Genomic DNA, 24,312 nt, shown 5'->3' with positions numbered 1-24,312 from the left:
CAACTCATCACTATTACTGTAAACAAGCGAAAATGTACAGCGACCCAGATTGGCTTAGATCAACAAAAATGTGAAGATAAACAGAAGTGGGAAGCAAGAATTTGAGTCAAGGGCGCTGTAGGCTAGAGATTTACAATTCATTAACAGCTCTAAAAAAAGAGGAAACAGGGGTGAATGGATTTCATGTTGGTCCTCATCGATTTTTAGGGCATTGATTTATGAGTGCAAAAAGCAGGGGTAGTTGTTTTTTGCATTGCATGCCCAGTTGCTTTGCTGTATTCAGAATCTCATAGCATGGGGCAGACAAAATGTTGATTCTTGTCCATGGCGAGATATTGAGGTGTAGTGTTAAGTGTCCCACCTGGTGGTGAACCTCACTCATGGTGTGAAGCCATATCCAGCATTGGAAAAGGCAGCTGCAATCAATATTCCATTGCAGTAAGTAACAGAAAGGCAACTATTACCACTTATTTGGCATCATCTGACATGTGGTTGCTCTCAAACTGGCTCTTCCTGAAGTACACATACAGTATATGTGTGTGCATGTATTGTTTCTCAGCAGCAGAACAGCTGTTCTCTATTTGCCGCTACGGAACTTTGTGTTCCTCCATCTTGGCTGACTCTTGTCTGTCCTCTGGCCTCTGTTCAGGCATGGGAACTCACAGGTTCAATCTCTTACTCATTTCAAGGCTTTGGAGCAGAAAAGTGACATTTTACTCCTCATCTGTTGATGAGGTATTGCAATGGAAAGTAATACGCTAGCCGGTAACTGTTATTGTGACCTTTTTAGTGAGCTATTTGTTGGATAAAAGCCTTGAATCACACAGTGTTCTTGGTCATTAATACCAAGCTGTCATGTCCATAGCCACGACTCTGTGCTGCCACACAGCAGACTGCCAGCACTGAGCTGCTGCCAGACAGTCCACACTGTTGCCTTTTAACATAGCTCTGGGATTGACGTGGTTCTTTTCCTTCCTCTCTTCTCTCTTCCGTCTTCTCCTTCTTTCTGATTCAATTTCTCTCTGCCCTGTATCCTTTCCCTTTTCCACTTGTCTCTGTTTATCTCTATAATTCTTTCCCCTCTTCTGTCCATTACTATGTTTTTTTTCAGATGTGGGCTCAGTGGAGGGTTTGGCGTACCACAGGGGCTGGGATATGCTGTACTGGACCAGCTACACTACCTCGACCATCACCCGCCACACTGTGGATCAGAACCGCTGGGGTGCTGCTGACCGGCACACTGTGGTCACCATGTCAGGAGATGACCACCCCAGAGCCTTTGTCCTTGATGAGTGTCAGAGGTTAGAATGATTATCATATCACATATCCATATTATACCTGTTTGAACAAAATATTGTTCCTCGTTTATGTGAAAGTATTTTCCACATACACTGATTTTTACTTTTTCCTGCAGCCTAATGTTCTGGACCAACTGGAACGAGCAGTCTCCCAGTATCATGCGTGCCACACTCACTGGTGCCAATGTCCTTGTGATCATTGGCACTGACATCCGAACCCCTAACGGCCTGGCCATAGACCACCGTGCTGAAAAACTTTACTTCTCTGATGCCACACTTGACAAGATAGAGCGCTGCGAATATGACGGCAGTCGCCGCTACGTGAGTGACACACACACACGATACACACACAGTGTATATCATCTGTATGTATTACTTCCTAATAGTCAGTTTGTTGCAAGGCTGGAATTTCCTAGATGTGTGAGGTCATGACTATGGTTGTGCTTCCCCCTGCAGGTGGTGTTGAAGAATGAGCCGGTCCATCCATTTGGCCTGGCTGTGTATGGAGACTACATCTTCTGGACTGACTGGGTGAGGAGGGCTGTGCTTCGGGCTGACAAATACACAGGAGGAGACATGAAGGTGCTGCGTGCTGACATCCCCCAGCAGCCAATGGGCATCGTCGCGGTGGCCAACGACACCAACAGCTGTGAGTTTTTACACAGAATGAGGGATCCAAGTATTTGTTTGTGTGTGTGTGTGTGTGTGATTTCTTACTACTATTCTTTTAAGCAACACTGTGACACAAAGTGTTTTGAGTACATAATGTGTTTGGGTGATATGGATAAAATACTTTATCATAGTGCAATTTTCGATCCTGTATAAATATATGTTGTCATTCAGTAAATTTTCTAAATTGAAAAGGTGAGGACATTACAAATGTAACAAATAGCTGTACGAAAAACAGAAACAGACAAAAATACGTGAACAAAAAATGCTTTTCTGCCTTAGCACAGCAGTTAATGAGGGGACAGCAGTAATCTGGGAGTCTGACACAGCAGCAGATGAGTTATAGACACAATTGCTGTTCTTCACTTTTAACCATACTCTGCACCTCTTTCTCCAATTCATCTTTTTCTACATCTCCTATTGTCTGTACCCTTTGAAATCAATGCAGCCTCACTGTTTTTCTCTACCATATTGTCAGCTATTGTCTCTGACAAGTTGTTTCATTCAGTTGGGCTCCAGCACCCACAGCAACCATACAAGCCTGCAGTAATAGCTGCAAATTCCATTTAGATGGAGTCACATTGAATTATGCCTTCAGCAGACATATCTGCCTGCCGATGTGGATGCACATGTGTTTGCTTGTGTGTCGGGGGTTGGATGTGTGGTCTTAGTGGGCTCACTCAGGCGTGTTGATACTGTATGTGCAGGTTTGTGTGGCTAATTTTCCCTAATGTGCCTCATCTCTACATAGGCGAGTTCTCTCTGTGCCGTGTTAACAACGGAGGATGCCAGGACCTGTGTCTGCTGACCTCTGAGGGAAGGGTCAACTGCAGTTGTCGTGGTGACAGGAAGCTTTTGGAAGACAACACCTGCATAGGTAATACAAGAATGGGAATCAATGTCTTCTTCTCACCTGGCTTTAAAAGAGTTGATACCAGATACTGATTAAAAAAGGTTATTTCATAATTTAAAAATACATTTTGCAGAAGTTTTCTTTTCTCCTGAGCTTAATGTAATGAAATTAATAGGTCGAGGCAGACATCAAGCTTTTAATAGATTTGAATGAACAAATTGTTTCTCTCTCTCTCAGCTGTGAACACTACATGTAACAACATTGATGAGTTTGAGTGCGGAAACGGAGACTGCGTTAACTACACCCTGACTTGTGATGGCATGGCCCACTGCAAGGACAAGTCTGATGAGAAGCAGTCGTACTGCGGTGAGTATAACCTTTTTCTCTTAAAAAAAAAAAAAAAAAAAAGGTAGTCAAAACCATTTCAGTCCTACTCTTGTTGTTGACATTTGTAATTTGATTCCATATTGTTTCCTGTCTGGTTCTCAGCCAATCGTGCGTGTAAGAAGGGCTACAGACGGTGTGTGAATGCCCGCTGTGTGGGGCATAGCTCCTGGTGTAACGGACAAGACGACTGTGGAGACAATTCTGATGAGCTTTTCTGTAACAGTGAGTCCATCTTACTAATTAAGCAGGTTTTTACCACCCACTGTCTTTTGATATTTTATATAGTGTTCACTGTCTCACGTCTTTGTGTGTATCAGCCACACTGTGCTCAGCCGATCAGTTCCAGTGCCGAGACGGAGGCTGCATCTCCAACTCCAGCAAGTGTAACCAGAAAGTAGACTGTGATGACGCCAGTGATGAGATCAACTGCAGTAAGTAAAAAATGATTATATTCACCAAAACCAAAATAATTAATAAGAAAAGCAAAGACTTTCTCCCAGGCTATGATAATAAAGTAGTGCTGCTCTCTTTGTTAAGCTGCCACGGACTGTTCCAGCTACTTCCATCTGGGAGTGAAGGGAGTGACATTTCAGAAGTGCGAGTTCACCACACTCTGCTTTGCTCCTTCGTGGCAATGTGATGGAGCGAATGACTGTGGAGACTTCTCCGATGAAAGAAATTGCCCAGGTATTTTTAACGACCTCTAAGATACAGATATGTTTTCAAATGTGCAGGTGATGTTCTAGGAAAAAAAGTAATTTTCCGCAGATGGATTAAAGCAAGAAGTTCAATTTGGATTATTCCAAATGGAAGAGACAAAAACAATTAATGTTTTCATCCATTAAATTGTGGTTTTGGAGGGAATTCTGCTTGAAAAACATAGAAATGTAAATTAAATTTTCTCATTCTCTCTTTATGCTGGCCTACTGTAATTCTTCTGATGTTTTCTTCTTTAACCTGCCCATTGTCTGTACCCTGCCAGGGAGCGGGAGAACAAAGTGTCCAACCCCCTTCTTTGCCTGTCCTAGTGGACGTTGTATCCCAATGAGCTGGACATGTGATAAGGAGAATGACTGTGAGAATGGCGCAGACGAGGCTCACTGTGGTGAGTCCAGATATTCAAAGCTAAACGAGCTGAAATGCAACAGACCATTACTTGGTTTTGGTGCTTATATTTTGCACTTAATACATTCTTTCTGGTCCTTTTAGATAAATTCTGCTCAGCCTCCCAGTTTGAGTGTGGGAACCACCGCTGCATTCCCAACCGCTGGGTGTGTGACGGAGCCGACGACTGTGGTGACAGCAGTGATGAGGACAGCAAGTGCAGTGAGTGTTTGGCACAAACCTTTAGTGAATACAAATGCAAAAACAGTTAGCACTAACATATCTAGCAGCAAAAGTATTTTCACAGAAGTGTTTGGTTCTGTGCTCTTTTTAACTGTTTAAGTTACCTTATAAAGCAAATGTGCATGAATTAAATTCTCAAATTTAGAGAATTCCCTCCATTTCTGTATATTTGTGTATTTAACAGTTCCCATTGGCTCTGAAACATTCCAAAAATATAATCATCTGATTGTTTTTGGAGTTAACTGCATATTCACAAATACACAAATAAAGGGTAATGAAAACCGCCTTCAATAACCTCTTTCCATCACAGAAACAAAAACCTGCAGTCCCGAGGCGTTCCAGTGTCCTGGATCCCATATGTGTATCCCTCAGCGCTGGAAGTGTGATGGTGACAAAGACTGTCCTGATGGGGCTGACGAGAGTGTCAAAGCCGGCTGTGGTGAGTGCAGGCTGGTCAAAAGAAAAACATTTTAATAACCCAGAGTGGCATAAATCTATACTAAACTTGTACAAGCACATTTTCACTCATTCATTCTCCAAATATTTTTTATGTCTTAGTCTTTAACAACACGTGCAGCAGCAATGAGTTCATGTGCCAGAACCGACAGTGTATCCCCAAGCACTTTGTGTGTGACCATGACAACGACTGCAGTGATGGCTCAGATGAGTCCCAGGAGTGTGGTGAGTGGACCCATGACCTCTTGTAAAAGGTCTGTCCTTGCTCTTGCTTTTAACAATGAGTTCGACTCTCCGTCACCTCCGTGCTGTTTTTTTTTTTTTTTTTTAACCGCAGAATATCCTACATGTGGAACCAACGAGTTCCGCTGCGCTAATGGACGCTGCCTCATCCAGAATTCATGGGAGTGTGATGGAGACTTTGACTGCCACGACCACTCGGACGAGGCCCCTAAGAACCCACGCTGCACTGGCCCAGGTTATATTCACACAGCCAATACAGCAACACTTTAGCTACATACAGTATAATACCTTGCCTAGCGTACATAATAGTGGTTTATTGGCATTAATGTAGTATATGTGCAAATAGTTTTGCTATTTTTTTTATTTATTTATCAGGGACAATCTACATTAACTCTAATGTAATGTAAATGTGCCAATTTGAGCCAACTTAAAAATCTTATTTTCAACTGTTGAGTATGTTAAGTTACAGTTAAAATATATATATATACAGTAAGACAAACAGCAAACATATAACACAGCAGCACAACAGCACAGAAAGCAAGCATGCTGGATTGAGTATATAGACAAGGCATCTAAAAGTGCATACAAAGCATAAAAATTAATATTACTTGTGATTATAGAATATGATTTTCTTTTTGGTAACTGGAAAGCACTCACAACAGTATCAGCCTCACTTGCTCACATTTTATCTTTATTTGTTCCTTTTTTCATTTCTTTTCTTTCACATGAAACAGAGAAGAAATGCAACGACACAGCATATGCCTGCAATAATGGAAACTGTGTCAATGAGACGCTTCTTTGTGACCATAAGGACGACTGTGGCGACGGCTCCGACGAGCTGAACTGCTTTGTTAACGAGTGCCTGAACAGCAAACTGAGTGGCTGCTCTCAGCTCTGTGAAGACCTTAAAATAGGCTTCAAAGTAAGTCAACACCTTGAAATTTTGACTCGAGTTCTCTAGTGATGGATGTGTAAAATAAGCAGCGTGCACCCTCGCTTTACCTGCTCCGTACTTTGCCTCCTCACAGTGCAGATGCAACACTGGCTTCCGTCTGAAGGATGATGGGAAGACGTGTGTCGACATAGATGAGTGCACAACCACCTATCCCTGCACGCAGCGTTGCATTAATACACACGGCAGCTTCCACTGTCTGTGTGTGGAGGGTTTCCAGCTTAGCCCTGACAACCCCACCATATGCAAATCCACCTCTGGTAAGAAACATGACAGATTAATAACAGTCAGGCAAGTGTTTAAAGTAAATCCACGATGCAGTAATACTTCATGCTGTCTCTCTTCATGCAGATGAGGAACCCTTCTTGATCTTTGCCAACCGCTACTACCTGCGGAAGCTCAACTTGGATGGCTCCAATTACACGCTGCTCAAACAGGTGAGACCTGCAGATACAGTATGATACTGTATGTCCCTTTGAAGTGCTTTGAAATCCTGCAAACCATCCTCTAGGGGTTTATCGCCAGCCCAGACTGATGCAGCTTCTGTTATTTGACAGGGTTTGAACAATGCTGTGGCTCTGGACTTCGACTATCGTCAGCAGATGATTTATTGGACAGATGTGACCACCCAGGGCAGCATGATCCGACGCATGCACATCAATGGCAGTGATGTTCAGGTCAGTGTGTCTGCATCTTATCTAAGGAAGAAACGGGACAGTGAAAAGTGCTGATAATACCTGTTTGGCAGTCCCTCTTCAACACAACATTTCCATTTAAAATGATTAATTAATCCCTATTTGTTTGCATGTATATGCAGTTAAAACCCAGGAAAAATAAGTAAATCCTTCATTGCAAGTTGCAGATTCACAAAGTGTATACTGCTTGCTCATTTGTCAGGTTCTTCATCGCACATCACTCAGCAACCCAGACGGTCTGGCAGTGGACTGGGTGGGAGGAAACCTGTACTGGTGTGATAAGGGACGGGACACTATCGAGGTGTCAAAGCTGAATGGAGCGTACCGAACAGTTCTGGTCAACAGCGGCCTGAGGGAGCCACGTGCTGTGGCTGTGGATGTACGCTATGGGTAAGAGTGACATGACACAACTTTTGAAGAAGTGGGTTGAACAGGGAACAGGAGAACTTTTTTTTTTTTTTGGAGTGGAAGAAGTTTGTTACACTTCCAGATGGATGCAGTTTACCAACATCATTGAATGCAAATTTAAACTGCCTTGTTTTATTTACATAAATCTATAATAGACTAACTTTTCTGACTGACTTTTTTCTTGTTATGTTGCAATATCTTTGAAACTCATTACTATTACTAATTAGACAACCCCAAGACCTGACAGCGAAAATTTTCTTCTAAATTTTGACTTCCTATGGTCTGTCCCTGGTCTGATGTGTCAATCGCAATAATCCTAATACGGCACTCCCCTGACAGGTATTTGTACTGGTCAGACTGGGGAGACAACCCTCACATTGGGAGGATTGGGATGGATGGCACCAACAGAAGTGTCATCGTGGAGGACAAGATCACTTGGCCCAATGGCCTGACACTGGACTTTATTAATGACCGCATCTACTGGGCTGACGCCAGGGAAGACTACATCGCATTTGCCAGCCTGGACGGAACCAAAAGACACACAGGTAACTATCCGACAAACACTTGGGAGTATGTTTGTGCACTTTTCCAGTTGTTGCTACCAACTCATGTGTCTTTATGCCTGTACCCCTGTAGTTCTGACTCAGGATATCCCCCACATCTTTGCGATGACTCTGTTTGAGGAGTACATTTACTGGACAGACTGGGAGACCAAGTCTATCAACAGAGCTCATAAGACCCTGGGAGTCAACAAGACCATGCTGATCAGCACCTTACACAGACCGATGGATGTCCACATTTACCACCCATACCGCCAGCCTGAGGGTATGACGTGTTTTAAATCCTCAAGTACGTCCTGATTTCTGTCTGATCTGCCCTTAATTCTCCCTTTTTTCTTTCTCTTCAGTGGCTGAACACCCATGCCAGACCAACAACGGAGGCTGCAGTAACCTGTGTCTGCTCTCACCTGGAGGGGGCTACAAATGTGCCTGCCCCACTAACTTTTATCTCGCAGCCGATGGCAGACAATGCTTGTCCAACTGCACTGCGAGTCAGGTGTGCTGTCTCGAGATTATCGTTTTTGACATTTTCCTGCTTCAAAACATCATCAGCTCTAAAAAGAAGCCATTCTCTTTTCTGTCCCTTTAGTTTGTTTGCAAAAATGACAAGTGCATTCCGTTCTGGTGGAAGTGTGACACTGAGGATGACTGTGGGGACCGGTCAGATGAACCTGCAGACTGCCGTGAGTGATGAGTCCAGCCTGACTATAATCGTCATAATATACTATTACTGTTGCACTATATTGTTTTGGTCCTTCTGGTAAATAATGTGATGTGTTCGGTCACTTTAGCTGAGTTCAAGTGCAGACCAGGCCAGTTCCAATGTGGCACAGGCATTTGTACCAACCCAGCCTACATCTGTGATGGAGACAATGATTGTCAAGATAACTCTGATGAGGCCAATTGCGGTACAGACTCCTACACATACTTTTGGAAGGTTTTATATTTTTATGTATTTCTACCTGCACTAATCTAAACCCTTTGTCACCTACTGTTTGTCTTCTGTATCCAGACATCCATGTGTGCCTGCCCAGTCAGTTTAAATGTAGCCACCCCAGTCGCTGCATCCCTGGCATCTTCCGTTGCAATGGACAAGACAACTGTGGAGAGGGAGAGGATGAGAAAGACTGTCGTGAGTCTTACTGCCATGTCCTTGTAGTTCCCTTAGGCACTATTTTCCATTTTTGCCCCACTAGTGACAGTACTGATCATCTGTTCATTATCTAAAAAGCCCTTTGGTCCATATGCAAAGGTCCTACAAAGATACTAAGATATCTAATGGCTGCATTGCCATTAAATTTGTTGTGCATATTCATGGTACCCAGAGGATGAACTGTACAAATTGTAGTGACCTCTTAACTTTTCCTCTGTGGCCCTCCTTAGGCCACAGTTTCCACTTACCATATATCAAAATCTAATGAGCAGATTTCTATGGAAATTGCTGAACACTTTCAGACTCCTCAGAGGATCTCTGTCCATTTGACCTTTCCTTTAGCAGTAACCTCAGGCCAAATTATGTTGCATAATGTAATTGCCATGACATTTGCTGAGGGACATTTGCTGCACATTCATCCTCCACAGAGGGAGATTAGATGAACTGTTCTGTCGAGCCATCCTGAGGTCAAAATTTACATATGAGCCCCTCTAGCTGCAAGGGTCTGATGAATCACAAAATCATCAGTTCTATGCACCCACATTTTGGAGTGGCCCTTAGGGCCCACTCACTGTGAATTTCAGTGTTTTCATCCATTGCTTCAATGCAAAGTGATCAGGTAGCAATTCTTCCATATTTATTGTCTTTGAGTAAGGTGGTCTAATCTATTTGTCTCTTGTGCAGCGGAGGTGACGTGTGCCCCCAACCAGTTCCAGTGTACCATCACCAAGCGCTGTATCCCACGGGTGTGGGTGTGTGACAGGGACAATGACTGTGTGGATGGATCTGATGAGCCTGCCAACTGCAGTAAGACACAATTTACTATTACTGTATCAGACAACACCTCTACTTAAGAAAGGAGAAGAAATAAGTCTCCTCTGCAGCATGAACAGGGTTCTTTAATCAACCCTGACTGATAATATTGATGAGAGACTGTTGATATCAGTAATGAATAAAAAATAAATCTAGAAAATACTACCTGGGCTTTGGGGTATAGAGGTAGAAACTTCAGATTATACAGCCACACAGCCTGACTGCAGGGGTGTGTTGATATACACTCAATGCATCATTATTTGACTGATGATTATTGAGTTGGAGTTGATTGAAAACTGAAACAGGCACATTTCAGAGCATTAATAATAACGCTATCATCTATTTATTATCTATCAATTGGTATGTCTCATCCATTAAATCTTCTCGGTTGCAGCTCAAATGACGTGCGGCGTGGATGAGTTCCGCTGTAAGGACTCGGGCCGCTGCATCCCGGCACGCTGGAAATGTGATGGAGAGGATGACTGTGGAGACGCTTCCGATGAACCCAAGGAGGAGTGTGGTAAGGAGAAAGTGTTAAGTTAGTGACAGAGAAGTTATTTGGTGGGAAACGGGACCAAAGCCATGCTTGTACTTATTATGTCTGTTCGGTTCTCAGATGAGCGCACATGCGAGCCATACCAGTTCCGCTGTAAGAACAACCGCTGTGTGCCTGGCCGCTGGCAGTGTGACTATGACAATGACTGCGGGGACAACTCTGATGAAGACAAGTGTGGTATGTTCCTTCTGTTTTTCTTACTTTAGTGAGGGACATTTTTCGCTTAGACAGTCTGTATTAAAACCACTATTTATATTATTGAATGAGCTCTATTGTAAGCAGACGTTCAGATGCAGCAGGTTCCAGCGGTAAGCAATGTATCACCTTTTCACTATGTGTTTCTGTTATATTTACTCAACTACACGCATGGTTGAGACTTTGATTTCTTTTTTACATTAATTAGTTCTGTGGCCATTTGCACATCTCACATCATCTCATGTCTATTTTGCATTTCACACTGGCCTGTTGCTGTGAGCCAGAGGTAGGTGTTTTCGCAGTTTCAGCTCAACCATCCACAACCTCTCAGCTACCCAGTCCTTCATGTGCCCCAGGCTTGTCTTTTGCTTTGTGAGCCTTTTCCGTGCTTTTCAATCCCACTAGCTCCTGTAGCTCCTCCGCTACATACCGTACAGTACCTTGTGTCATCCCAACCTCTGTGCCCCATGATATGAATTATTTTATTCACGTACGTCTGGCTCTCAACAGAGCACTCTGTGTTCTTTTTGCAGTCTGCTCTATTCCCACTTTCTCTTCTCTTTTCCTGCTTCTCCTTACTCCTTGCCTCTGCTCTCCCTTCCTCCTTGATTATCCTCTCTCACCCTACTAAGCTGTCTTCTCTTTGTCCTCAGTGCCTCGTCAGTGTTCTGAGAGCGAGTTTGCCTGCACAAATGGCCGTTGCATTGCCGGACGCTGGAAGTGTGACGGGGACCACGATTGTGCCGATGGTTCGGATGAGGTATCACTCCAACCATTTCCTTCCCAATTAACTTATCAATTTGAATTTTGACATAGTGGGGGCACTAATGAAAAGAATTCTTTGTTTTGATCCAGAATGGCTGTGATGTGAAGTGTGACAGTGATCAGTTCCAGTGCAAAAATGGCCACTGCATCCCCATCCGCTGGCGCTGTGATGCTGATGCTGATTGTATGGATGGCAGCGATGAGGAGAAATGTGACGCTGGCGGTAAGGAACACACATTTTATTTTCTACTGAATGCTTAGCCCAACATATAACACTGAAGATGAGAATGCAGACAGCAACTGGACCTTTTAGTTCTTTCCTTCGTGTTTTAGTGGGTAGACACTGCCCCCTGGATGAGTTCCAGTGCAACAACACACTCTGTAAACCCCTGGGCTGGAAGTGTGACGGTGAGGACGACTGTGGAGACAACTCTGATGAGAACCCAGAAGAGTGTGGTAAGAATTACTGCACTTCACATGTCGACAGTATTTCTGAGCCATTTGATAGCCTGCTTGCAGTTTTCTCTCTTCCTTAAAACTTCTCTCCTTCTGTCCCTTAGTTAAATTCCAGTGTCCACCCACAAGACAGTTCCGCTGTCATAATGACCGTGTGTGTCTGCCGGTATCAAAACGCTGTGATGGCGTCAACAACTGTGGGGACAACAGCGATGAGGTCAACTGCTGTGAGTTTGCTTAATCTCTTTGAAATTGTTAAATAGACTGACGGAGAGAAAAAAGTCATACTGTACAGTCACATTGACAACACAAAAACGCATTTTTATTTAAATTGCAATTAGATGTAACTCTCAATCATGGCTCAGGATGACTTCTGCACATGATAATCAGGTTAATAACTTCTCTGTGACTCCTCCAAAAGTGCCTCATACCACACCAACATGTCAAAAGGAGGAGTTCCAGTGCTCCAATGGCCGTTGCATCAACTCTGTCCTGCGCTGCAATTTCTTCAACGACTGTGAGGACTATGGTTCTGACGAAATCAACTGCAATAAGAAAGGTGCGTTGTGTCAGAGTGTAGCTGTCATGACAGTGTCCATGCTGCCTGGTTATCAGCATTAATGCATGCTCCCTGTTTCTTTCCTTGCAGACACTGCACTGAATGAGTGCCGCAACAACGGGACCGCGTGTGGAGATGGAGATGAAGCTCACTGTGTGGTGAATGGCACAAACTCTTTCTGCTCCTGTAAACCCGGCTTCAAGTCCAGCAGACGCAACACATGTGAAGGTACACCTCTCTCTCTCTCTGCCCTGGATACATTTTGTTATGTTATGGCTACAGTCTGATCCAGGCCTTGAAACTATGTGTAACTTGTATCATGTCATGGCTTGTTGACAGATAAGAACGAGTGTAAGGAGTTCGGAGTGTGTTCCCACATCTGCAACAACACTAAGGGCTCCTACAAGTGCAGCTGCCACAAATACTTCACCAGAATTAATGACACCTGCAAGGCTGATAGTGAGTACTTCTTCTATAAGTGACACTGTGTACACTGGATTTTGTTTACCTGCTTTCATTTTTTCACATCGCTGCTCTACTGCAGTGACGTTTGTACTTTTCCTGGCCTGACATAATTTCCTCTGCATCTCCAGCTCAGAGACAAGTGCTCTACATCGCTGATGACAATGAGATCCGCAGCTTGGACCCTGTCATGCCAAACTGGCGCTATGAGCAGATCTTCCAGGGTGATGCCAACGTGCGCATTGATGCCATGGACCTGCATGTCAAGACGAACCGCATTTACTGGACAAACTGGCACACTGGGCGCATTTCTTTCTATGATTTGCCTTCTTCCTCCTCCTCCCCCAATAGCAACCGTAACCGTCGCCAAAGCGAGTCCAGGGTCAACAACCTGGAGGCAAGTGTGCATATGTTTGCTTTTTTATGTTTATGATGTAAAATATAGACAAGATATGTACTGTAAAGTACATGTGTCCAATCTTTGAGGTTCTTACTGCATTTTCTCTGTCTCCTGTGTTCAGATCCCTGATCTGAAGATGCCCCGGGGCATTGCTGTGGACTGGGTGGCAGGAAACTTGTACTGGACTGACTCTGGTAGAGATGTTATCGAGGTGGCCCAGATAAGCGGAGGACGCCACCGCAAAACCCTCATCTCCGGCATGATCGATGAGCCTTATGCCATTGTAGTCGACCCCCCAAGAGGGTGAGCAGGTCTTGGGGAGACTAGGGGTGCACTGAAACAGTCAATTCAATTTTATTTATTTATTTTGCCCAATACCACAAATCATAAATTTGCCTCAGGGGGCATCACAATCTGTACAAAATGCATCATCCTCTATCCTTTATAACTAGATTGATAACATATATGAAGAATATGATTGCAAGAATGCATACAAGAGATTTGATTGTAATAACAGCAGTGAACATTCAATTTCATTCATTAGGAAAATGTACTGGGCAGACTGGGGGAACCACCCCAAGATTGAAACTGCTGCCATGGACGGGACCATGAGAGAGACACTGGTAGAAGAAAACATCCAGTGGCCAACTGGTAAAACACACACACGAACACTTCTCAATCATCTGTTCTATACTTAAGTCTTTAATCTAACAAAAAATACCACCCTCTGTTTGTATAGGTCTGGCAGTGGACTACTTCAACCAGCGTCTGTACTGGGCCGATGCTAAACTCTCTTTGATCGGCAGTGTGAGGCTGAATGGCAGTGATGCAGTCGTGGCAGTAAACAGCATTAAGAACAGTTGAGTGGCACTTATTTGCACTTCATCCACACTGACGATCAGTCTTTATTAGTCAGCGGCAATTTAATTGAGGCAGACAATGCAAGAATGTGTATTTTAGCACATATACTGTCTGTAAAGCTTCTAAACTTTCTGTTTCTACACAGAACTCCATCACCCCTTCAGTATCGATATCTTTGAAGACTACATCTACGGCGTCACCTACATCAACAACTACGTCTTCCGAGTGAATAAGTTCGGCAAAGGCCCCATTGAGAACCTAACAACTGGAATGAACCACGCCACAGATATAGTGTTGTACCACCGCTACAAGCAACCTGAAAGTGAGAACAAAAGACAAAGCTCTCATCGTACCATTGCATCTTTCTATTTGAAACAGCAGCAATTATCAGAAAAATAAAGACCATGAGATAGAGTAGTTATTTTTCACCATTGTTAATACCATTATTCTTTCTGCCTCTGTCAGTGACTAATCCCTGCGATAGAAAGAAATGTGAATGGCTGTGTCTGCTGAGCCCCAGTGGACCAGTCTGCATGTGTCCCAATGGACGCACACTGGACAACGGCACATGTGTGGAGCTGCCCACTCCCACACTGTCTCCTATCTGTGAGTAAACAGACACACACTCACACATGAAGAACATACACACAGGCATCTATATTATTCTGTATGGCTGAAAAACTCCATCATCTACAGCTCCTCCCAGTGGTCCCTGCACGATCCAGTGTATGAACGGTGGCAGCTGCTTCCTGAACGCTCACAAGCAGCCCAAGTGTCGCTGCCAGCCGAATTATGGAGGAGATCGATGCGAGATTGACCAGTGCAGAGACTACTGCAAGAATGGAGGAACATGTACAGCTTCCCCTACAGGTAAGAAAGGGACATTGCAAATTGTTTCTGGCATTTTGTTTTATTGTTCTTTTGCTAGTACAGTAGATGATAATATTGTCGTTAAATACAATGTTAATGACACTATGTCGGCTAAATACAGCTTTGAGTAACAACTAAATGTTTCTGTTGTCCCAGTATTTAGTAGCAAGACACATTTTTCCTCTTTTTATCATCCTTGTTTAGCCTTTCATCTATTTATGCCTTCATGTATGTCTGTCCTTCCACAGGCTCTCCTACCTGTCGATGCCCGACAGGGTTTACAGGACCAAACTGTAACCTGCACACCTGTAAGGATTACTGCAAGAGCGGAGGCAACTGTACTGTCAGCGCCGGAAACCAGCCAACCTGCAGCTGCCCTCCTGACTTCTTGGGCGACCAGTGCCAGTATAGTGAGTGTTCCCTCTATCTAACTGATAATGCAAGTTTAAAAAATTCAAATATTTCTGCTGACAAGTGAGGTACATAGCAATAAAGTCAGAATTGCCAGTTGAAGTGTGTGTACTTACATGTTTATATATATGTGTGTGTGTGTGTGTGTGTGTGTGTGTGTGTGTGTGTGTGTGTGTGTGTGTGTGTGTGTGTGTGTGTGAGTAGGAAGCTGTGAAGGCCACTGCCAGAACAAAGGTACATGTCTCCAGAGTGCCAATGGCTCTAAACAGTGCCGCTGTCTGCCCCAGTACACCGGCAGCACATGTGAGATTGACAAGTGTCACTATTGCCGTGACGGCCAATGTATCCCCAACAACAGTTTCACATCAGGGGAATTCACCTGCCGGTAAGATCGCTCACAGAGACATAATTTACTAAAGACAGGCAGACGTGCACAAACTTTCACATGCAAAGTTGAGTACTTGTGTCTGGCACATTGCAGTGCTACTCACTGTTTTTTTTCTGTCCTCAATAGCTGCACAAATGGAAGAATCCAGCCCAGCTGTTACACATGTGATACAAATGAGTACTGTGCAAATGGCCAGTGCTCCATAAACCCTGACACCCACCTGCCAGAGTGCAGGTGAGGAGCAGAGTGTTTTCATCTCATAATTGTTATCACTGAATCTGAATGTATCATTGCATAAATGCATATCTCTTTCATTTCCTCTCTTCTTGTGTGTAGATGTTCACCTGGCTGGGCAGGGCACCGCTGTGAGTCTGTGGCCACCACTGAAGGTGGCTCAAGTTCAGGCGGACGTAAGTCAGCACTTCTACAACAACATCAATTCCTTGAATTTGGTATGATTAGGTTGAGCGTGTACCATTCTTATATTTGTATGTGTTTGTGTGTAGGCACAGCTTCCATAGTGATCCCTGTACTGCTATTGTTGCTGCTATTTGTGCTGGCTGGAGGAGCGTTGGTCTGGTACAGGAGAAGGATGAGAGGGTGAGTAACAGCCTACACATTCAAAACAGAAACAGGAGATAGTTTTTTTTGCCTTCTCTCTTTCCCTCCCTCTTTCTTCCTCCTTTTTTCTTTCCTTTCTTCCATCTGCACTCTTCCTCTCCTCTCTGTAATGGCATCTCCTCTGCTCCTCAGGTCTAGCCGGCCCGGCAAAACCGGCTCCAGACGCTTGCGGTAACAGTTGCCAGGGTTAAACTTTCCCCTCCATACGCCCCTCCCATCCAAATCTGCATCTCGATGCTCTCTCTTTCTGTCTCTCCCTCACCCATGAGTCTTGGTTGCTGTGTTGCAGTGTTTGGCCCTGTGGTGAATGTCACATCATTCTCTCTGATGTCAATGGGAGCTGTAGTTTTGTTTAATTGCCCTCTTCAGAGCAGCCTCAGGGCAGATCTATTGAAAAGATGCCTTGAATAGATCTGTCTGTGTGCTGGCCAGTGCTGTAGATTTTTCATACTAACTGTTCATCATATTGTGCCATATATTGTACTGTACTGTGCCGTGGTTTGTATTGTGGTGGTGTCTCTCATAGTGAGAGATGGCAAAAAGCATTCTTCCAAGCTCAGATTGGAAAATGCAATTTGGAAAATCCAGCATTTACTGGCAGATATGTTATAGCATATTTTAGATAATCTGTTTACTTTGAATGACCATTTAAGTACAGTCTGGAAGGTTAGTCGGTACAGTAACAGCCCTGTGTCCAGGTCCACTGTGTCTAGATCTGTCTTGGGCTAAATGAATGCTGGGTTTGTGTTGGTGCCTGTGCTGTGGCTTTGTTCCCTCAGCCTGGATGGTGGTGAGAATCATGCCGTGATGCCTCTGCCCTCCCTTCGTGATGTGGCTGTGTCTCTGCTTGCACTGTTTAGCCCCCTATTAGCTTGAATAATACGCAATGGTATGACTGTGCCCGTATTTTCTTTTGTGTAGTGCCAAGGGCTTCCAGCACCAAAGGATGACCAATGGGGCCATGAATGTTGAGATTGGAAACCCTGCCTACAAGATCTACGAGGGCGAGCCTGATGACGACGCTGGGGAGCTGCTAGACGCAGACTTTACGCTGGACCCAGACAAGGTAGAGAAAATACCAGGCATGCATGTACAAACACCCATACCGTAGTGTCTTACACATTATCTAATGGATTTTTTTGACTCCTTCTAGCCCACTAACTTCACAAACCCAGTATATGCCACTCTGTACATGGGAGCTCACAACAGCCGCAACTCTCTGGCCAGCACAGATGAGAAGAAGGAGCTGCTATCACGCGGAGATGAGGAGCCCCTTGTGGACCCACTGGCATAGACTCCCCATCGGCCTGGATCACGCTATTCCAAACACACCCCTCTTTTTGCCTTTTAAAGAAAAAAGGAAACTAAAAAAAAAATCGACAAAAAGTGTGAGAGAAAATTGATAAAAAGTGTGAACACTGTATAAAATGTACAAAAATGAAGGACTACTTTTGTATGTGATTGCAGTATTATATTTTGTTCTTTTGAGATTCCTCTGGTCAAAAATGAATAACATTTTCTATGAGAGATTTTTAATTTACACTTGTCCCTTACCCTTTACCTAAATAGCCACTACCTCTGTGCAAAATGAAATGGAAACAAGAAAATCAGAAGAAAAGATGCTATCATTGGAGCAATTTTAATTTTTTATTTTTGTATGAATTGTATAGAGAAAAAAAAAACATTGTTCCATTTCACCAGTGCCAACTGTTTGTTGTTTGTGTTGACTTTGAGCGGGAAAGGCAAAACTCAAAGTTTTCTAAAATCGGTACATGTGTTGTCTTGCTGGGGTTCTCGGCAAGATTGTGTGAGACAGATTTATGATAGCACCGTTTGTGTATAGCACATGTAAAATGTCAATACCAGATGGCAACTACAGTATTTCCACATAATTTTTTCTCAGAGAACAATGTTCATGAAATGATTGTGTTGTCTTCCTTGCACAGAATTCATATTTTACGGTATAGTGTATACTGTAGGCTTTATACCGTAAGATGTAAAGCAGGTATGTTTGTTTTTATCACATTGTATGACAGTCGGAGCTTATGTGTTACTGAAGGATGACAGGAGTTTTGGTGTGTGATTGTGGAGTCGGAGAATGAGGAAGTTGGTCGTAGGTTAAACATTCCAGGCGGAGGTGTGGATGGAGATTACAGATGTTAAAGACACAGTAAGGATGGATGCCTTCATGGGTGGACAGTGGGTTGTGCATACATGCCCCCGGCCACAGCTGGCTAATAATGGAGGGGCCATAGCAGATAGACACTTTGATGGATAGTTTGATCATGTCTGCTCCATTTAGTTGTCTGCTACAGGGGTCTTCCTCGAGTTGAAGGAGAGGAAGGCTGCAATTATGGTAAAATAAGAAGAAGAAAAAGGATGGAGATGGGCCTTTTGCTTGTCTTTTATTTCTCAAGTCCATTTTTTTTTTTGTGTAAAGACCAGATAACATCCATCTGGCTTTGTGAGTAGTTTAATCTTCCTACCTTTAGAGGATCAAAGTCTGTACGTTCACAGTTTTTGTAATGACTCAGTCTTAAGTGCATTATGTTCATTTGATCCTTAGCATTTCTCTGTTCTTCTTGAGCTGTTTCTGATCTCTCACTCTCCTCTGTGCCCTGCTGCTGCTAATGCTACCATTCTGGTCGCTCTGACATGTCCTTACGCTCAGCCTCTGTCCCAAAATGCTGCTTCTGTCAGAAATGTGTCAGCCATATCTTAATGCATGTGAAAAGTAACACCGATCTTTAATGTAACTACAATAACAAGTTTTTATTTTGCTTACCTGTCAGCAAGTGTTATTTTACGCTGTTGTTGTATATGTTTTGTCTTTAATTGAGAGAGAAGTACAATCATTTTACCTAAAGAACATTTTTGCTAAATCATACATGCATTTTCAGAATTGTTTTTGATTAGTCCTTGTTTTGTTTTTTTAAATGAAAAATGACACATAGCTTTTATAGTACACGATGCATGGAGGCTCAGACTTTCTTCTGGAAAGAGAATAATGTTTAATTTTTGCTGGAGTACTTTACAAACTAAATAACAGATATTGTTATAAATAAAATTTTAAAAATTGTACAGAAAATAAGCCAATGTGTTTTGTGTTTTGTTCACAGTCTGTGCTGATAGTGAAGAATACTGCAGTGAGTCAGTTTGAGTTGGTTTAATTATTTATTAGGCAAACTTTAAATCACATCATGTGTACTGTAGGCATAAAGTAAAGTTACATGTATTTATCTATGTTGCATTCTTTCTGTTATAAGTTGTCAAATTTTCTCAATCGATTTAAAAAAAAAAAAAAAAAAAAAAAAAAAAAAAAAACATCCATCAAAGAAAATTATGCTTAATAGGTGAAGATACAGATAAAGTGTAGTACATGTTTCTTAACAATAAATTCTCAAGCTGTTTTGAGTACACCTTAAAGCAACCCTTACTCATAAAATGAGAAATGAGAAGAAACAGCAAATAATATTGTGTGAATTCCAAAACTGCTCATTTTAAATAATCTTCATTTTTTAAATTTCTTTCTATATGTAAAAGTAGACTCTCCTCAACCACTTTGTATTAAGTCTTCACTTGATGCCTTTAGCCTTCAGCTCCTCCCGGACTCTGCTCAGATAGCCAGGGTCAGGATACCCAAAACTGTGAAAACAGTGTAAGTAAATTAATACAACTGTATGGTCAATTTCAAGTCAAAATCCCTTGTAACCTATCAGTAGACTTGACACTGAAAAGGAATACATTTTAAAAAGAACCAAGAGATTTGGCTACTGTACCTCTCCGGTCCTCCTATCATTGAGGTCTTGTGATGAATGTCGTTCCAGGTCACCGTGTTGTCCATCCCAGTGGTTCTGGATGTCCCAACAGTGAAAATGAGCTTCTGATCAAACGCTTTCTTCAACAGGCGCAGCACTTCATTTCCTTCTTTGTTGTTTGGAAGATATGCTTTTCTGTTAATACCATAATAGTGCTGTCCAGGATTGGGATGCTTTTCCTGAAAAGGGAGAATGGCAGCAACAGAAAGTAGACATGATTGACAACCAAGGAATGAACATAGAAGAAATAAAATAACATACAATTGATATGATGTCTTGAAATATTTAAATTATGGCATTTACCGTCTGTTTTCCACCTGGAATATCATAGTGGATGACTATATGGCCACAGTCAGGGAATCCATCAAGAGAACAGGAACCTGACATCCATGTCATTCTTCCATCAGGCTGGTCTCCCTTCACCTTACCAAAGACATCTTTACAGAGCGGACAGATGGGTCCCATGCTTTTCTTTGACTGTGCCAGGCACTCCTCACAAAATTCATGTTTACACTTCAGCTGTTTCTTATTGGTAAATGCATCCATGCATATGGGGCACTTTTCCTCTTTATTGTCTCCTGCTGTTGCTCCCTCTTCCGTGGGTGCTCCATTCAACGCCGGTCCACTGAGGGTGAGTTGGGTGAGGTTCATGGGAGACGTGGTACTCTTCTGGTACAGATGAAGAAGGGCTCTGACAGCATGGCTCTCCATGGAAGCATTTCCTCCAGAACTTTTGTAACAAGGTTTGATGATGACTTTGCCTTGACTGATGTCTGATTCCTTAAAATCCACACCAAACTTAGTTTTGATCTTAGTTAACTGCTCATTGAAGGATGTAGTCAGCAGCTTCCAGGAGCTCTCCTCCATGGTTAGCCCGGCATTAGCGAACTGGTCTTTGATGCTCATGTCAATCTTCTGTGCTATGTCTTGAGATGCCCATGTCGGCTCTCCAACAGAAGTATTGGCATGTGTAAAGGTTTTCTGTGATGTATTTAAGGTCTTTTTGATGAGATCTTGACTTTCTCTTGGCCCACATACGATCATTTCTTCAGAGTTTAGAGTGAGCAAAAGCTTGCTCTCATTTTTCTGGATGATTTTCAGTGTGTCTCGCACCTCTTCTGGATCTATGGGCTTGAGAGGAATAACTGAGCCTTCAGATTCACCTAAGCACTTCTGGGCGAGGTTAATGAACTCAGAAAAAGCATTCAATCTTCCATCTTTCCGGTCCACTTCAAAGGTCACCTTCACCTCTGCAGAGATTTTAACTCCATTCTCTCTCTCTATACGTTTCATTTCCTCCTTGTAGATGTGGTTCACATACCAGAAATGGCTCACTGGGACATAACAAGAGCATGTCTCCTCTCCTGCTGTAGAAACTGCTGCTGAACTGCCGCAACTATCCTGCACCTGGTCCTGAAAAAAAATACAATCTATTAATTTGGTGACAAGCATCCATTTCATGTAATTCACTCCTACTGATTTGCTACACAGTACATACATCTTGTGGTGGCACTGACACAGATGAAGGAGGCAGGTCCAATGAAGCATCCTCTGGCATTTGTGTCTGATTTTTTGGTGTCAGACTAACAGACGTGATTGTGACTTTTTTTCCCTCTTTGTTGGTCAGTGTTTCCCCAACCAGTGTCTCAACCTCACGCAGGGCTTAAAAAAGGACAAACACAAAATTGATTTGACCAACAAACTGAATTGCAAAACCAATATTAATACGGAAAGGTGCCAAAATGAATTTTACTAGAGTCAATATAAATATATACTGTAGATAGGTAATCAGAGAGTTGTGAGATTTTACTGTAAGAATTAAAAAGAAAATCAAACACAGTCATACTGCACCTGGAGTAGGATTAATCCTTATCAAAGCTTTCCCATCTCCTAAGGTTTTTGCAACAGAGCAGTTTGCCGTAGCTTTTCTTTTGTTGAACCAAGACTGAAGAACTTTCTCCAGAGTGGTTTTAGTTTTCTGTGGATTATCAGACTCTAACCCCTTGAATGAGAGAGTAAGTAGAGCTTCATCTTCAGTCTTGGATGAAGGCATCAGAGCCTGAAAGAATGGTGTGAAAACCATCATTAATGGTGCCGTATTACTAAACCGGATAGCACAAAACATTAATGCAGTTTAAAAAGTCTGCTTAGAAAATGATTTTATGACAATGATTTTTTAATATCCTATTTTTAAAAAAATAATTACATGTGAGGAGACTGAGAGGTTAGCCACTTAGTCATAATTTAGTGTTGATAATAAGATAAGATCAATCCTCAGAGGGAACATTTGCAACACAAATTGACAAAAGCTCTAAGTGGACAGCAGAGGGCAACAAGTTGTGATCAAATGTTGAGCTTGTGGCTTCAGATTACATGCTTTCACTTTCACAAACACACTTTACTGAAAAACATACAAGACCTGCTGCTACTACTTCTGGATGTTCTATGTACCCACAGTATGTTTAGTTTATAATGTAATATCTTGGAAATGGAAACATTGAATTCACTCTGAACCAGTTTCAACTAGTATGTGTCATTAAACATAAGCACACAAATACCTCAGCAGGATTATCATGAGATGATGAAGGTGGCTGGGTGTTATTGTTGTCCTACAAAAACCATGAGGGAAGTAAGGATATTTCAATTAAAAAAGACAAATGTGACAATTAGGCTAATACTTCAAGATATAAACTATTTTAACAGTACTCTCTCTATTGAAGACACATGTAAACAAACTGTGAATATTTACATATTAATAAAACAATATAAATTGTTTGTAATACCACAGCTCCCTTAACAATTGTCTTTCATACTGTTCCTATCTGGCATTAGTCTGCAGACTCACCACCTCCATAGGCTCCTCTTTGTCGTTGTCAGACATTTTGACAGTCTTCTTCCTTTAACACCAGGCAAACATTTGTGACATATGAAAGCAGTGCTTACTATCAAGCTGCCAGTTCATACAACAAACACGTCTCTATTTGGCGTCTTTATATGAAACATGTATTCGGAAAAAAATACATCAAAAATGTTCTACAAGAGAAAATCTGTCGCTCGACGTCACTTTCGGTTACAGACTGCGCAAACTTTTACAGCCTTTAGCTTATCTTCATACTTTTCTAATCGTTTGGGGTTACATTTTTTAAATGGATATCTGACGTCATGTCGCACTTTACGTAAACATGCGTACATATGTAACCGTACAGTACAAACAGTGTATAAAATATAGATTTCTGCATATGTCTCACCTTCAGCTAGCTTTAAATGCTGGTCCGTCTTCCTGATAAATGAAAGTGAAACTGTTCACTCCGCAAAACGAACGACGTCATACTGGAGGCTGCACACATCAACGCAGCTGCTGACTTTTCACTATTAATGATTGAGTGTAGTCATCGATACATTGGTTTGGGGGATATTGAATCACTTTTCTCCAATTAAGCAAGAACATTTCTGACCTTTTTTGTTTTTTGAAAGAAAAAATATGATCATGGACATTTTGTTCTTAAAGAACATGTTCACAATATTCAGGTGTCCATATGAACATTGACACGTTTTTCTTGCTGTAATCATTCCTCCTCCTGTCCATACTGATCATTAAAGAAATCCCCTCATAATGCACTTACAATGTAAGGAATGGGGGACAAAATCCACAAGCCTCTTTCTGTGCAAAAGTATATTTAAAGGTGCAGTGTGTAGAATTTAGTGACTTCTAACGGAAAGGACTTCACAGAAATGGAATATAATATTCATTATGTATGTTTTAATTAGTGTATAATCACCTGAAAATAAGAATAGTTGTGTTTTCATTACCTCAGAATGAGCCCTTTATATCTACACAAGGAGCGGGTCCTCTACATAGTGACCAAACTGTAATTACAACGTCACGTGGCGCTATCGGGCCCAAAACGACTTTTTCCCATAGACTTATACTGTGAAAGAAGTGTCTGTAAATCAGCGGATACATTTTTTTGAGTGTCACAACCCCCGCTAAATGACATGTTTCACAATCAGAATTGATCCATTCAGTCCGATCACAATTCGAAAGTCTAGAACAGCTGCATGATTGAATCATTTTATCTCCATTCAAGTTAGCCGGAGGGCTAAACCGGAAGTTAG

The 24,312-nt window shown here is 42.4% G+C and overlaps 2 protein-coding genes across 2 annotated transcripts in view; one reads left to right on the top strand and one right to left on the bottom strand.

Annotated features, from left to right (window-relative positions):
- LOC137181696 (low-density lipoprotein receptor-related protein 1-like) overlaps positions 1-19,469 on the top strand; it is a 98,227-nt gene extending 78,758 nt beyond the window's left edge. The window contains exons 42-89 of the mRNA XM_067587575.1: positions 1,112-1,301; positions 1,415-1,619; positions 1,755-1,947; positions 2,719-2,844; positions 3,058-3,186; positions 3,310-3,429; positions 3,525-3,638; positions 3,745-3,894; positions 4,190-4,312; positions 4,417-4,533; positions 4,865-4,993; positions 5,113-5,235; positions 5,348-5,488; positions 5,988-6,175; positions 6,282-6,465; positions 6,557-6,642; positions 6,763-6,882; positions 7,103-7,290; positions 7,648-7,853; positions 7,945-8,133; positions 8,216-8,364; positions 8,458-8,551; positions 8,660-8,776; positions 8,881-9,000; positions 9,706-9,828; positions 10,229-10,354; positions 10,451-10,567; positions 11,239-11,345; positions 11,441-11,573; positions 11,684-11,806; positions 11,911-12,033; positions 12,228-12,365; positions 12,456-12,593; positions 12,705-12,824; positions 12,959-13,224; positions 13,349-13,530; positions 13,772-13,878; positions 13,967-14,086; positions 14,234-14,410; positions 14,554-14,694; positions 14,785-14,958; positions 15,207-15,368; positions 15,574-15,754; positions 15,884-15,991; positions 16,094-16,167; positions 16,264-16,357; positions 17,300-17,444; positions 17,532-19,469. Of these exons, the coding sequence (XP_067443676.1) occupies positions 1,112-1,301; positions 1,415-1,619; positions 1,755-1,947; positions 2,719-2,844; positions 3,058-3,186; positions 3,310-3,429; positions 3,525-3,638; positions 3,745-3,894; positions 4,190-4,312; positions 4,417-4,533; positions 4,865-4,993; positions 5,113-5,235; positions 5,348-5,488; positions 5,988-6,175; positions 6,282-6,465; positions 6,557-6,642; positions 6,763-6,882; positions 7,103-7,290; positions 7,648-7,853; positions 7,945-8,133; positions 8,216-8,364; positions 8,458-8,551; positions 8,660-8,776; positions 8,881-9,000; positions 9,706-9,828; positions 10,229-10,354; positions 10,451-10,567; positions 11,239-11,345; positions 11,441-11,573; positions 11,684-11,806; positions 11,911-12,033; positions 12,228-12,365; positions 12,456-12,593; positions 12,705-12,824; positions 12,959-13,224; positions 13,349-13,530; positions 13,772-13,878; positions 13,967-14,086; positions 14,234-14,410; positions 14,554-14,694; positions 14,785-14,958; positions 15,207-15,368; positions 15,574-15,754; positions 15,884-15,991; positions 16,094-16,167; positions 16,264-16,357; positions 17,300-17,444; positions 17,532-17,672 (6,821 nt within the window). The 3' untranslated portion in view covers positions 17,673-19,469. The remainder of the gene's footprint in view (positions 1-1,111; positions 1,302-1,414; positions 1,620-1,754; positions 1,948-2,718; positions 2,845-3,057; positions 3,187-3,309; positions 3,430-3,524; positions 3,639-3,744; positions 3,895-4,189; positions 4,313-4,416; positions 4,534-4,864; positions 4,994-5,112; positions 5,236-5,347; positions 5,489-5,987; positions 6,176-6,281; positions 6,466-6,556; positions 6,643-6,762; positions 6,883-7,102; positions 7,291-7,647; positions 7,854-7,944; positions 8,134-8,215; positions 8,365-8,457; positions 8,552-8,659; positions 8,777-8,880; positions 9,001-9,705; positions 9,829-10,228; positions 10,355-10,450; positions 10,568-11,238; positions 11,346-11,440; positions 11,574-11,683; positions 11,807-11,910; positions 12,034-12,227; positions 12,366-12,455; positions 12,594-12,704; positions 12,825-12,958; positions 13,225-13,348; positions 13,531-13,771; positions 13,879-13,966; positions 14,087-14,233; positions 14,411-14,553; positions 14,695-14,784; positions 14,959-15,206; positions 15,369-15,573; positions 15,755-15,883; positions 15,992-16,093; positions 16,168-16,263; positions 16,358-17,299; positions 17,445-17,531) is intronic.
- A 64-nt stretch (positions 19,470-19,533) lies between these two features.
- LOC137181697 (E3 ubiquitin-protein ligase DTX3L-like) lies at positions 19,534-23,552 on the bottom strand. The gene is made up of 8 exons (XM_067587576.1): positions 23,445-23,552; positions 23,042-23,093; positions 22,755-22,805; positions 22,048-22,255; positions 21,695-21,858; positions 20,500-21,609; positions 20,158-20,375; positions 19,534-20,023 (listed from the first exon to the last, which is right to left on the bottom strand). The coding sequence occupies exons 2-8, from the start codon at positions 23,075-23,077 to the stop codon at positions 19,954-19,956; spliced, it is 1,857 nt and encodes a 618-aa protein (XP_067443677.1). The 5' UTR covers positions 23,078-23,093; positions 23,445-23,552; the 3' UTR covers positions 19,534-19,953.
- Positions 23,553-24,312: the final 760 nt, after the last annotated feature.

The sequence above is a fragment of the Thunnus thynnus genome, chromosome 4 (assembly GCF_963924715.1).
Source record: "Thunnus thynnus chromosome 4, fThuThy2.1, whole genome shotgun sequence".
NCBI lineage: Eukaryota > Metazoa > Chordata > Actinopteri > Scombriformes > Scombridae > Thunnus > Thunnus thynnus.
This window is presented reverse-complemented; position numbering and strand designations above follow the sequence as displayed.

What these genes read in the sequence shown, in the direction of transcription:
- LOC137181697 (XM_067587576.1), bottom strand. Translation starts at nt 23,077, where the DNA reads ATGTCTGACAACGACAAAGAGGAGCCTATGGAGGTG. An exon ending in AAGAGGAGCCTATGGAGGTG is followed by an intron (nt 22,806 to 23,041) that starts GTGAGTCTGCAG and finishes TGGTTTTTGTAG; the next exon opens with GACAACAATAACACCCAGCC. An exon ending in AAGGATTAATCCTACTCCAG is followed by an intron (nt 21,859 to 22,047) that starts GTGCAGTATGAC and finishes TCCTTTTTTAAG; the next exon opens with CCCTGCGTGAGGTTGAGACA.